At 40.3% G+C, this 14437-nt stretch overlaps 1 protein-coding gene across 4 annotated transcripts in view; it reads right to left on the reverse strand.

The window, feature by feature from the left end:
- A1CF (APOBEC1 complementation factor) overlaps positions 1–14437 on the reverse strand; it is an 81579-nt gene that overhangs the window by 25875 nt on the left and 41267 nt on the right. For all 4 annotated transcript variants that reach the window (XM_070225058.1, XM_070225050.1, XM_070225045.1 and 1 more), the window contains 3 exons: positions 12689–12819; positions 7760–7998; positions 1828–1992 (listed from right to left, as the gene is read on the reverse strand). In XM_070225058.1, coding sequence (XP_070081159.1) covers positions 1828–1992; positions 7760–7998; positions 12689–12801 — 517 coding nt within the window. In that variant the 5' untranslated portion in view covers positions 12802–12819. The remainder of the gene's footprint in view (positions 1–1827; positions 1993–7759; positions 7999–12688; positions 12820–14437) is intronic.

Genomic DNA, 14437 nt, shown 5'->3' on the forward strand with positions numbered 1-14437 from the left:
TATCTACACCCATGGTGCCTGACACATAGGAGCTACTGAAGAAATGACAGTTGAATGTATGAGTGAGTGAATGGAATAAGGATGGGGCTTGGGGGTCATATAATTGTTAAGAACATGCTCTTAACCAGATCTGGGTTCAAATTCAGAATTTGCCACTTGCTAGCTATATGACCCTCGACAAGCTACTTAACCGCTCTGGGTTCTGGTTTTCTTATCTAGAAAATAACGGAAGTAATAAAGTAACCTACATTGTAGGGTGGTTGTGATGGATAAGTGACACGTGATGTGAAAGTGCCCACTGCGATGCCTGTCTGGCACTTAGTGATGCAGTTAATCATTTGCCATCTCTATATTAGTCATGGACTCACAGCGAGGGGTATGGAGCCACGCCATTATACTAAAATGGCAGGGAAGGCAGAGTTCCTGAAGGCCAGAAAAAGACAAATCTCTGGTGAATCTTTTAAAAGGGAGAAGTGATATCCTTACTAATTACCTTCAGAACAAATCATCAGCTTATTCTGTTACACTTGAAACAGCACCCAGAGTTGGAAACAGCTAACAAGACTATGTGAAGTGAATATTCTCAGGTAGTTTTAACATGATGGTACCATGGTTCATACTTATCAACAACCTGGAGAATTATTGCCTGGAGACAGAAAAATTCTCATTTTTGGAAAGATGTTACCACAGTGATAAACTTAGGCCAGAGTGTTTTCCAAGACACTAATCCCTCAAGATGGTCTGCCAAAAGGCAGGATCCACGGTCCAAAAATTTGGGAAATGTGGCAGTCTACATCTCTTCTTTTGGAAACTTTCAAAGCATATTACAAGGTTAAGGACTCTGATGGGTCCCACAACAAAAAAAACCTGTTTAATTTTGCTGAACCTGGTGTTTACAAACTTATTTGACCACGGGCCCCTTTTATCAGTAACATCTGCTGACTACTAGTTTGTAGAATTAATGTTCTGTGGAACTGGCTCTGGGAAATGCTTGTTTGGACCTTGTCTCTTGAAATGCTTTACCTGTCTCAGTGTTGTAGCTCCTATGTGAGAAAAAAGAGATGGCGAGTCGATCTCACGGCTTAAAATTGATACTGAAAAGTATTGACAAAATGAGCAGCAAATAATTATCCCTCTCCCACTTCCCTCTATTCTTTTCTCTTCCTCTTCACCCAAGTGAGTTTCCAAAATTAATTGTCACCTCTTTACTTATGTAATTGAAGTCACAATCATATTCCATTAGACCAGTGGTTCTCAACTGGGGGCAGTTTTGCCCTCTAGAGTACATTCGGCAATGTCTGGAGATGTTTTTGGTTATTATGTCTTGTGGTTGCTACTGGCATCTAGTGGGTAGAGGCCTGGGATGCTGCTAAACCTCCTATAATGCAGAGGACAGATCCCCACAACCAAGAATTATCTGACTCTAAATGTCAAGAGGACTGAAGTTGAGAAAACCTCCTTTAAATCTATAGTTATGGCCGTGCATTCATTAATGAAGTAAATATTTATTGAGGTTAAGCCCCAGGCACAGAGACAGGGGTTGAGGAGACGATAGGAGCAAAAAGAACTCATGGAATTTATAGTTTAGTGAAGGAAATATGTAAACATTAAGTAATCACACAGATAAATGTAAAATTATAGTATTGATAAATGTTGTAGGACCATATATCCCTATTTTCTAATCCAAAGGTAGGAATATAGTGGTTTACATGCAGTTATGACAATGATAGATGAAAGCTATCCTATTTAAAGTTATGGGAAGTCATCTCAAGCCTAAGTCTTTTTAAAGTACATTTTGAAAAAGTAGTCTTCTATAGTATGTCCTACCTGGTTTGATATTATTGAATTCTTTCTCAATCATCTCTTCAGAGGTAGACAGCATTAGGTTTCTTACATAAAGGATTTTCACTGAAGACATTGTGTCTTCATCAACTTCTACTTCCGGTTCTGCCCAGTCTACTGCAATAGGATGTCCCCATAACTGAATTCTTCCTGTTGAAAAGGATCACAAGTATGATTAATAATATAGAAATCAGGACTATATCATCTCAGTTCATACTGACGGCTTTTTAAACTGAACTGACCCGCGAGGTCTTGCTTGAGCTAGAAGACCAATATTAAAAGAGGTGATTATTGATTTTAAGAGACATTCCAAATAAATGTGAGAGCTGGCTTGAAGGGAGTTCTATATGACAAGTGACTTACTATAATGACTGAGTATAAAGGGAACTAGGATGTGGTTAGAAATTGAACAGAAATGAGGCAGCAGTGGGCATGTTTGGGTCTTAGAACAGCTTTCACAGGGTGAATGTAGTAGTTGAAGGTGAGATGGCAAAAGGGGAGAAAGGAAAAGAATGGATTTAGGGCTCAGACATAGAGTCTGACTTATGGTGCATTAGAAAAGTCACTAAGAAGTATGGATGCTGCTGTTGGAATCTGTGTGGCCAGGTGTCACCACTGAGCTGTCCAAAAAATGGTGCATGGGCAAGGGTGGGTAGGGTTCAGGACTCCCTAGTTTGTTCAGTGGACTGTGTTCTCTCCTGGTTCTCTCTCTGTCAGAACATGAACAACTTGGGAATCTGGAGAAAATTTTGTTTTTTATCCAAATGAAGAAGACAAAGAGCAATGGAAGTGTATGATAAGAAATTGAACTCTTCTTAAAAGTGTAGTTGTTATCCATGACTGTGCATATTTGTGTACTCCTATTGTTACAATTTATTGTGTCTCTCAGTATACTATGTACTTCACATGTGCTGTCTCAGTTCCTTCTCACGTAACTCTATAGGGAGGAAAGTGATTTTCTCAATTGTGTAGAAGAGGAAATGAGCTTTAGAGAGGATAACTGCCAGCTCTGTTTCATTTCTCCATCACTCCCTTTTGTTTTTTGTAACTGAGCCCTGTACCCCTACATAGTGCAGATCCTTGCTGAAATGATGAGAAGAGGGTGAGGGTCAACTCAATGTCTAAATTTGATTTGAAATCATCTTTGCTTTTTGTTAGTTGTTTCAGAGTGAGCTATACCCTGGAAGCAATAAAAAGCATGGGAGAACAAAATCAGAAATTCCCAATATTGATAAGGGTTTAGTTGTTTAGTTATTACACATGGGAGGCAATTATTTTCAACAAAAATGCATCTTTTTATTCTTTGAAAAGTCAGTGAAACATCTGTGGCACTGACATTCTAAAACCCAAAGAATAGACTCATCCTAATGAGTTAGCTGATCCTAGAGAGGCTGACTCTTGCTACCCCAGCCGTCTGGATACCTTGTTCTGCACTGAATCCCAGAGGATAATTTTCTTCATTACTCTCTCCCTTCCCCTCCCCTCCTCTCCTCTTTTACCCCTTCTTTTCTGTTCCGTTCTATTCCTTTTGCTTCCCTTTCCTTCCTTTTCTATGCTTTACATAGACTTTGCTGTTGTCTTACCCCAAGATCCCTATGGCTCCCAGCTGACTCTGGTGTCTGTAGCCCAGTGGTTCTCAACTTTGGCCCCATGCTGAAAGAGCTTTTAAAATACTGACACCAGGGGGCTGGCCTTGTGGCCGAGTGGTTAAGTTCGTGTGCTCTGCTTTAGCAGCCCAGGGTTTCTCTGGTTCGGATCCTGGGCGCTGACCTAGCACTGCTCCTCAAGCCATGCTGAGGCACCATCCCACATAGTAGAACTAGAAGGATCTACAACTAGAATATACAACTGTGTACTGTGGGGCTTTGGGGAGAAGAAGAAAAAAAAAGTGGCAACAGATATTAGCTCAGGGCCAATCTTTAAAAAAAAAATACTGCAACCTGGGTTCCACTCAATAGTGTGCTGGACCCAATTCCTATCCACTTGCAAGAATAGACTTAAATTTTCAGAATTTTGTGAGCCGGCTGACATCACCCTGGTAGCTTGAAATTAGCCGCAGTGGAAGTGCTAATACCATGGAAACACACAAATGCTACAAATCAGGGCTTTTGATTTTCCCCTGGGAGTTGGCTGTTAAAGATTTACTAGCTCATCACTGAGCCCTAGACTCTCCTTCCTAATTCTGAGGTAAGTGGTCTCATCCTCAGGAATCTTAAAAGCACCTCAGTTCCTTCTAACATGCAGCCAAGGTTGAGAACCACTGTTCTAGTACATTGGCTTTTGCCTTCCCAGCCTGGGACCATGGTAAGCCATCCACAGGTCTGAAGATCTACAAAAGGCTAAAATGGAGAGATGTGAGAGGAGGTATGGGAAGCAGTGATTTCTACAAACATCCCCGTGGAAGTCAGTGTTGCAGAGTGATTGGGAACACGGGCTTTGAAAAGAGACAAATTCAAATATCAGATCAATGATCCTGGCTAGAAAACATCATCTTTCTAAGCATCAATTTCCTCATCGGTAAAGTTGGGATAATAAAAGTACCTACTTATTAGGGTTGTTGTGAAGACAAAAGAAGGTGATGCATATAAGGGACTTAGTTTACCACTTTTAAATGATGATTCAATAATGCACTCTCCTCAACATTTTTTTGATCTATTTTCTTGTATATTTCCTCAGAAAATGCACTTGTTGAGTGCAATGTTTAGGTATGATTTTTTTCTTTCAGAATCTCCCATGCCACTCAGAAGACAGCAGTGTATGTTGTAGATGCTTAATACGTATTTCCCTGCTGGGTAGTTCCCCACGTGTTCCTGTTCACCTCCCACGCTGGTGAATGCCCAGTATCATTAGTTGGTAGACTTAGCGGTGGATCACAAAATTTGGCTGCACAAAAGAATCATCTGGAAAACCTAAAAACACCAGCGCCCCAACTTTGCACCCCAGAGAAGATTCAATTGAGTAGAGGTTGATTTGGGAAGTGATAGTGTTTAAAAACCTCCTCAGGTGATTCAGATTTGCAGCCCACGATGGATAATCATTGATTGAGATTCCTGGTTCTTAAACTTGTGGGCCCAGGAGGAGTAGCATCCTGGGAACTGGTTATAAATGCAAATTATCAGGCCCCACACCAGATCTACGGAATCAGGAACTCTGGTGGTGGGGCCCAGCAATCTGTGCTTTAACAAGCCCTCCCAGTGATTCTGATGCAAGCTAACCACTGTTAGAACTTTTTTCAGAGCATCCTTAGAACACTTTGATAGCCTCTGAGTTGGATGCAACAACTTTGTTCCATACACACCTCAGCAAAGATACATTTTGTCAAGAGGGAGCTGCCACTGTTAACAGAGGAGGTAGGTGGCTGGGGAGCCAATACATCATTTTAGACAACAATTTTCTGTCTCCAAGTCTGGATCAATTAAGAAGGAAAAGCTTCTTGTGGTCCTTGCTTATCATGTTTCTTAAAGATCTCCTCATTCTTTCAAACTAGGCTCTCCAGAGGATTGCCAATTACTGAAATCCTTTGCTGTTGTTGAATCTATGGTGAGGTAATAGGAAGAGTGTCCAAATGGGTAATGGATTTTACTCTCAGGCCTCAGTAGAAATGAAGCAGTTTGCTTTGGCTGGCTTTTCATCACTGTGCCTCGTCTTGTTGGTCTGCTGATGAGGCAGTCTGACTAACATCCAGTTGAATGAAACTCAGCTGAGACCAATTCAAAGGGCCATAGGCAAGGGGCTGCCTCAGATCATGATGAAGATAGGTAGTGAGGGAGGAGAGCAAAATAGCCTCTATATTGTGGGATCCTGGACGGGGAATTTGTAAGGAAAAGTCAGGACCTTGGGTAGAAGCATAACAAAATGCTTGAGAATTCCTGAAGCCCAGCTGCTCAACCCTGCCCGTCCTAGTCAGCTCAACTCAAGTAGACAGAAACTCTCTCTGTGGGTAAATATGCTCTTTTCTTTTAAGAAAGGGGAAGCTGATTGGAAGTTTGGATTCTCCAAGAACAACTGATTGTCTGGTCCCTGAAAACTTTCTCCCATTCTGGACCCTCTTTTACTGTCATCCTCCCCCACTCCCAAAATGATTGTACATATTTATTTTTACGAATAATGAAGGAGGAAAGTGACAAATGTGGAATGGAGTAGTTGCCTCCGGTTTCTCAAGAAAGTGGTGGCCTGAGCTGGGGCTTTGAATGCCATGAGTCAGCAGAGAGGGGGAGGGGCAGGTCATTCTAGTAGGAGATACAGCAGCGTTAGGAATAAGGGAGTCAAAAATGATCACGGCATCATCTAGGACATTGAGGAGTTTGTCCTGATAGAAAGGAGAGTTTTTATTGGGAAATAGAAGGTAGCAAATATGGTTTTAAGGAACTGGGGCCATGAATGAAAGGCCTTCAGAGACAGACTCAGAGATTTACTCTTTATCTCATATGCAGCAAGGAGTTGGTGAATATTTTTGAACTGAATGACACCATTCAGCCTATCAACAGATAGAAATTGAATTCCTACTATTTGCAAGAACTTGTTGCAAGGATGACGTCATATTTTGGGAATACTAATCTGGTGCTAATGTTCAGGATGGAGTAGGCAGAGGGTGGGGTAGACCAAAGGGAGAGAAGAGCTGGGAGAATAATTAGGAGATCTTAAAAAAATAATCTAAGGTTGGGAATATATGTGTTTAGACTATAATGATGGCCTGAGAACAGCATGGGTATGAGGGACTTTTCAGTGGCAGACTTGTTGGTGTTGAAGAAGAGAGGAGTTGAAGAGGATAGCAAAATATTAAGTTCAGGTCACTGAGGGGCTAGGTATGCCCTAGGAGGGGTGTTAGTGAGGCTATGCACCTGTGAGTCAGATGACTTGACCATTGGGTACTGAGGAAGTAGTGAATGGAAGCTTCAACATTAAAAATATCCACCTCTCTGGTAAATTCAGCAAGTTTTGGAGCTATCGCATATTTTTTTTTCACTTTACACCACCTTCATGAAAATATTATTAAAAAATCTTCCCCAAGCTCAGAAGCCATCTTCCAATTTTGAAAATTTCTAGAGGGCTAATCCTACTGTTGGTTTGTTTTGTTTTTGAGAATGTGTATAAGGGCAACATAAATCTAGGTGTTTATATTGTTTGGGTTTTGATTCTGGTGGATCTCCCATTATGTTCATGAGAAGAGTTGATTCCAGTGTGTCCAGTCTGTCATTCTTAAAATCCTCTTATCACTTTGATATCTTACTTTGTGTAAGTTTTAGTGAATACTTTAGAGTGAGCAGAGGACTTTCAACAACTTTTCCCTCAGTTGATCTCACTGAGGCAGTGGTTTGGTGGAGGTTTTTAAACTCAGGGATTGATGGTTACTGCCCAAATGAGACCTGCCTTTGGTTGTAGCCCCTAACAAAGGTGCTTCTCTTTGGAGAGCTATTATTTTTATTCCCCCAAATTAGGCAGAAATTTTTAGACACTAGGGAGTCATAATAAAAGTATATCACTTAATTGCCATTAGGATAATGTATCACTTGTAGGTTTATTATTTCTACATTGCAATGGATAATATACCCTATTTCTAATTTAAAAAACCTACATATAAGGATAACTGTTGATTGATATGTTTACTTTTAAGAAGATTCTTCACTCTAAGGATTCATTATAGGTTACTCTAGCTTCAAGTTCTGCATTTCTCCAGTGTGTGCATATTAGACAATGCATGAAATGAATATGTTTCAGAACCCAGTCTGAGAAAACCTCAGGGAACTGAATCTACTGTGAGGTAGATAAGAAGGGTGAAGAATTTAAAATATAACATAACCAAAGACGTAGAGCAAGAAAAGAACAGCAAGCGTCTGTTTCTTTGCTAAGGAGCACAGCAGTGTGAGGCAGGAAGGACAGAGTGGAAAAGTCTCGTCTTTGAGGAAGGAGTGCTAACCTGGTAGAAGTTTCCTCCTGGCCATAGCCGCTGCCCGGTGACTCTCATACTCCACGAAGGCAAAGCCCCGGTTCTTGGTTTTGTCAGCAGCACTTGGGTAGACAATGACGTCGACAACTCCTTCGGTGACCTTCTTCATCTCTAATAAGATTTCTTCTCTCTTTTTGGTTTTTGGGATTCCTCCCACAAATAATCGGCAGTTGTCCACGCTGGCACAAACCCCTAAGAGACGCCCATTTCTGCAAAAAGGGCAGGCATTTTGATTGGTGACAATCCTTGTGTGATTAAGGTTTAAGATAGAGGTTGAAAATGTATGGTGCTGGAACAGATATGACCTGCAGATGTGGGATGTCTGGTCTTCATAGTGTTGAAACTGTTTTTGGAGAGTTGTGACTGCTTTTGAGAAATCGGAAGATCTGTTAATATTAGCTGTACATTTTTAAAGGAAAAAAAAAATTGAAGCTGAGTAGCATCTGCTCTCTTTAGAATGGGTGTGGATTCACCAGTTGTCATCAGTCCTCGCCACTCCCTAATGCATCCCCAATACTGAGGCCTTTACTCCTGGCCCGCGTTACTCATGTCACCCGCCTGGGCCTGGAGGCATTTGAGTTTCAGCCCCGGTGCTCTTTTCTTTCCCAGCCAAATAGAGACGCTATTCTGACATGATTGCTATTAAAAATAGCCCCATATACTGGAACAGATTTTCCCATATTATTTTATTTGGCCTCCACAAGGAACCTGTAAGATGGGCAGAGTAGGTGTTATTTCCATTTTACAGCTGAAGAACTGGAGACTCCAAGAAATTAAGTAACTTGCTTAAGATTTTATAGATTTTAATATTTTTAATATTTTAAATTTTCATAGATGAAACTGGCCTCCAGATTCTCGGTTCAGTCCCTGTTTCTTCTGCTGTACAGTGTTGCTTATTAGCAAGTTGACATATTCCTTCACTGGCAGAATACAGATTGATTAAGTTTTCTGGTTGACACTTGGCAAAATGTGTCAAATGTCTTAAGTGTGCATAACCTTTGATCAAATAATGCTCCTTCCCAAAGTGACCTTGGGAAACAGAGGTGAGCACCAAGATTTATATGAGGATATTCATTGTTGTTATTTAAAATAGCCCCCAAATTGGAAATGAGCTAAATATCCCACCAGATAGGACTGGTTTAATGTATCTCAACTGAGATGTTATTGTTCCTGTAGCACGTTTGTTGTCCTGGTTCTTCCCCACTCAATGCCAACGGCCACACATTAGGTCCTCCAAAAACACCTCTTCATCCTTCTGAATGTCTCACAGGGTGGACAGTACTGCTCCTGGCTGAGGATCACTGATAAACAAAAGATAGGCGTTCACACAACAGAATGCTCTCCAGTCATTAAACACAGTAATGTGGAAGAATATACGTTGGTTAAAAAAAACAGTTCACAGTATGCTGCTGGGTTAAAAAAAAAAAGCTTAAAAAACCCCTCTATTCCAAAATATCATTTATTTAGAAATTATATTATTTTTGATAGAGGGCCAGTCAGGTATCAGTTACCAGCAGGGGGAGTCTAGAGTCTCCATATCCTATTTTTAAACGAGTGTGGTTTGTCGGGCACGTTTCCCAGAATTGCTTGGAGACAAAAAGCCATCTCTGAAAAGCTGAGGGCACAACTTTAATGTCTTCAGAAGCCAGGCATTTAGATGATGCTCAGTGAATATTTGATGATGATGATGAGACTGATATGACAATTGTGGGTCTTTTCCGGATAAGAACCTTATCTCTCCCCTGAGACATAGTGGCTAAAAGCAAATCGAAGGTTATTCACTTCTCTACAAGAAAAGATCTCTCTCTGGCAGGATTGATCCCAGGCAGCATGGAAGTAGGTGAGGTTGGTTCTGGAGTATTTATTCTGCTATTTCACATTCCATTTACCCTACTCCTTAAATTTTAAAGTCACTCTGTGCCTTTACCTTGCATCTGACATCCATCCTGAACTTTGACTGGGATGTTGGCCACAAACTTAATTTTTTCAAATGCTCTGTCATATTTCTCTTCTTCCTTCTTTCCCTTCTCCTCCTCTGCCATCACCACTGGCAAACGTGTATAGAGCATTGATATGTGTCAGGCACTGAGTTTTACATGCATTATCTGATTTATTTTTCATAACACCTGATGAAGTAGGTATATTTTTATCTCACTTTGTAGATGAAGACACTGAGATTCACAGAGGATGCTGTTATTTATTAGTGACCGTAGTAGGTTGATTGTATTCATTATTTGTACACTATCTATTTTCAAAAAGTATTGAGAGTGGGTGTGTAAAAATGTGTAACAATATGTTAAGTAGATACAGCAAAATCTGTTGATTCCTCACATAGTCAATTCTATATCCATCTCAACTTAGATGCCATTTTGGGGTTAACCCTTACTGATAAGATGTCTAGGTTCCATGAACGACCAAGGAATGGGGAATCTTCAAATCCCTGAAACCATATAACTGTAATATTATTCCAAATATGTTCAAAACACTTTAGTATATGTTATTTAATATGATGGATGCTCAGGACATCTCTGAGTGATCAGATGCTATTGATAAAACTGATGCTGAAAGAGGTCAGAGGATTTGTCCAAAGGAACCCATGCTTTTATATCCTGATTCCCATGCCAAATAATCTTCCACAGACCAGACAGAGCTCTTTTGGATCCATGGAGGCAACAGTAGGAGAGCCTCCTTTTGATTTTCCCCAAGACTCTATTCCAGAATCCAACCTTGGGACCGAATGGCTAGGATACGAGTAGTTGCCAAATCCAATGGATCTTTTTGTTGCTAAGCGATTGAAGAAAAATGACCCAGTAGTTGATTGACTTACAGAATTTAAGGAGAATACATGACTTATTTAGGCCCATAGGAAGTGAGAGAAAAATAATGGTAGGAAATCTACTCTTCCTATATTCATCAAATTTAAGATTTCATCAATTCTAAGGTGCATTTCTGTTACTGAAAGGAAATATATGTGAAAAACTGCATCTTAGGATTGATGACTGTGCTAATATGTAAGAATTCTATCATTTATTGACCTATTACTGTGTTTTAAACACAGGGCTAAACATTTTAAAAATCTTTATAGTATTCCCACAAAAGACCTGTGAAATGAGTATTATTATCCCCACTTTATAGATGAGGAATTGAGGCTCGGAGAGGTTAAGTTACTTGCTGGCACTTAAGTGAAGCCTTTCTGACCCCAAAGCTATTGCTTTGTAATTGCTGCACAGTTTAAAGTAGTTTTTAAATCTTTCTTCTAGGTGGCCCAAGGCTTCCTTTAAGAAAGAATTTATGACAGTTCCTTCTCCAAGTGAAGGTTTTAGAACTCAATTTCATGAAGTTAGCCCCATTTCCAGTTTATAAAAATCAGTTATTGATTGCACAGGGTCAGTTATGCTCTAGAATCCTCCACTAGTCCCATTGTTTTAAGTATTGCCTATATTTGGCTGGCCCCCAAATTCATATTCCAATTGCGACCTCTCTCCTGACTACAATATCATACACTCACCTCTTCAACACCTCTCCTGGGATGTCTAATGTGCATCTCAAAAGTAAATTGCCCCAAGCAGAGCTCTTCATGTTTCCTGCTCTTCTTCCAGTCTTTTCCATCTCAATGACACTATCCCATCCACAGATACTTGGACCCAAATCCTGGGTTTCCTCGCTGAACTCTAAATTCACTCACACTCTAAATCCAATAGGTAGCCAGTCTTGTCTATTCAACCTCCAAAATAGATCCCAAATCTGACCCCTTTTCACTGCTTCCACCGCTAACCCCCTTGTGCAGCCACCGTCATCTCTTGTCTAGATCCAGACTGCTGCAGGAGCTTTCTCATTGGCTTTTCTCTGTCAATCCTTACCCTGCTGTGGTCCGTTCTTCACCCAACAGCCAAAGTAGTGTTTTAAAAACCATGAGTCTAATTAAAAGCCTCCTATTATTTCCTCTTTTTTTTTTTTTTGGGGGGGGGGGAAGATTAGCCCTCAGCTAACTACTGCCAGTCCTCCTCTTTTTGCTGAGGAAGCCTGGCTCTGAGCTAACATCCGTGCCCATCTTCCTCTAGTTTATACGTGGGACGCCTACCACAGCATGGCTGCCAAGCAGTGCCATGTCCGCACCCGGGATCCGAACCAGCGAACTCCGGGCCACCTAGAAGCGGAACATGCAAACTTAACCGCTGCGCCACCGGGCCGGCCCCCTATTATTTCCTCTTTTTGTTAGAATACAATCTAAATTCTTAATCATGGAGTATAAGGCTCTCCAACTGTATTGCCTTCAACTCTCCTCTCTAGTCTGTTCTAGCTGCATTACTGGCTTTGCTTCTGTTCCTCTTACATATCAAGCTGTTCTCCTTTTGGGATCTTTGCACTTACTCTTCTTTCTTTCTCTGGAATAATCTTCCTCCAGGTCTGACTATCATGGCTGACTCCTTTCCTTCAAGTCTCAGATCAAATTTTACTTTCCTCGTGGCGTATTTCCTTAAATATGCCAAGCTAGACTAGCCACCTCGACACACAGCTTTCCATTTCCTGGTTTTATTTTCTCATACTCTATTTAAAAGAGTATATATATCTTATATATCCACTTGCTTACTGTGAAGCTAGGAAAGTGTACCTTGATGCTTCCAAGATTTTAAACAGTGACCAGCACATATTTTTGAAGTGGATAAATTAATGAATTTTGTTTCTTTGAACATTTCACAGAACTTAGTTTGACACCTTATATACTATTGATATTAAATGAATATTTCATTAAATTGATTTTCACCAAGGAAAAGCACTAACCTTTTCTATTTCTGGTTTGGAGGTCTTTTGCATATGCTGTATTAGATACACTTGATAGAAGAACAGATACAGGTGCAAAGTGTGATTCACTTTTAATCTGAAAGAGGTAGATCTTACCTAATTTCATAATTATTAAGTTGCTTGATCGCATTCTTGGCTTCCTGTTTATTTGAGAATGTTACAAACGCATATCCTCTATTGTTGCCATTAAAATCCATCATCATCCTCATTTCATAAATTTTACCAATCTACAAGTAATAGAAAAAGAGAAAAGTCTTATTTATACATTTATACTTCCAAGTGAAACATGCACACGCAATGTTTTCTGAAGTCTGTCTTTGCTGTTTTGGCATTTGCATCCCGTGTGGAATGGTTTGCATGTTTTCATGCTGGGTTCAGATCTGTTATCTGACTCATGGGCAAAGTCAAGTTAAATAAAGAAGACGTGTACAAGCAGCTTTTCAGCGTGAGTTAACAGAATATGTTTTGGACAGAGCAAGTGACCTTTCATCACACAATTATCTGTGGATTTATATGTCTTAGAGACCTGAAAATGCATTTGTCATCAGAAGTACAATTTCTTGACAGATTTGTCCTTGCCCTCTATATTGGCCTCTGAAATCTCCAGAGTTTTATCTTTGCTTAGTCATACTCTCTCACTGATGGTTAAAATCCAAGAACAATCATTTGGAACCTTGCTAAACTGGCTTCTTAGCTGTCTTTTCCCCCACCATGATATCAAGATGAACACAGAAGATGTGTTTCAGAGGCAGACCTGGGGAGCCCTGTCATTTTCTCAATCTGTGGCTGAAGGTAAACACTAGTCTTACACAGCTAACCCAGGGCCAGGACCTCCACAGTAGGGGGGCACTCACACTCTCCTTCTGGCTACAGCTCCTCTGCTTTGCCTACACACTGCTCCCTCCTGCTGCCCTAAATGTTCTCTAGCAATCTAGACTCAGCAATTTATTATTGCTGGCTGCTGTAGGGAGGGTGGCTCATATAGATAGGAGAGGCATGTGTGGGAAAAGAGGGGTCATTAAGCATATGCTATTATCTCAGTGGTAATAGCCTCACCCCAGCCCATTCCACCTCAAAGTATTCAGTGATGGACACCTATTTCTTCTGGGCTCTTTAGGAGAGAGTTCAAGCGTGTTTTGTCCTGGTGTTTCAGGTGTTTCTTGGTGTTCATTCTCAGGTTCAGTGTATAAGTTTCTTACAGGATTAAGTCCTCATAATTTGCACATATGCCAAGTGAGACTGTTTGTATAAAATTAGGAGCAGTTCTGAATCTGAGGCTGAATTATACACACACACACACGACTGATTTTGGCATTTAGGGAAAGAAATAGCTGAATTCTCATTTTTGCTAAACTTTCTAGGAATGTGGTTATTTAAACACCGCTTGGTAAACTATTGAAAGTAAATTTTAATTTTGTCTTCTCCTTTAACTTTGGGTTTGTTAACAATATCATTGGGAATTAACACTGAGGAAATTTATTCCTTAATTATATAACAACTTTTAGAAACCATGTTCTTAATCTTTCAATGCGTTAGGGCAAGCAAGAAATTCAACTTGTAGAAGGAAATTTCGTTCTGGATCAATATGTATAGGCATGCATTTTTTCCATGACACACTTTCTTTTTATGTGAAAATGTTGTGCTTTATAAAACCATATTAAAATGTCAAGTTGGAACAATATCTTATTTTAAAGATTTTTTTTTTTGTTTTTTCCTTTTTCTCCCCAAAGCCCCCCCGGTACATAGTTGTGTATTCTTCGTTGTGGGTCCTTCTAGTTGTGGCATGTGGGACGCTGCCTCAGCGTGGTCTAGATGAGCAGTGCCATGTCCGCGCCCAGGATTTGA

Source organism: Equus caballus, chromosome 1 (assembly GCF_041296265.1).
Source record: "Equus caballus isolate H_3958 breed thoroughbred chromosome 1, TB-T2T, whole genome shotgun sequence".
NCBI lineage: Eukaryota > Metazoa > Chordata > Mammalia > Perissodactyla > Equidae > Equus > Equus caballus.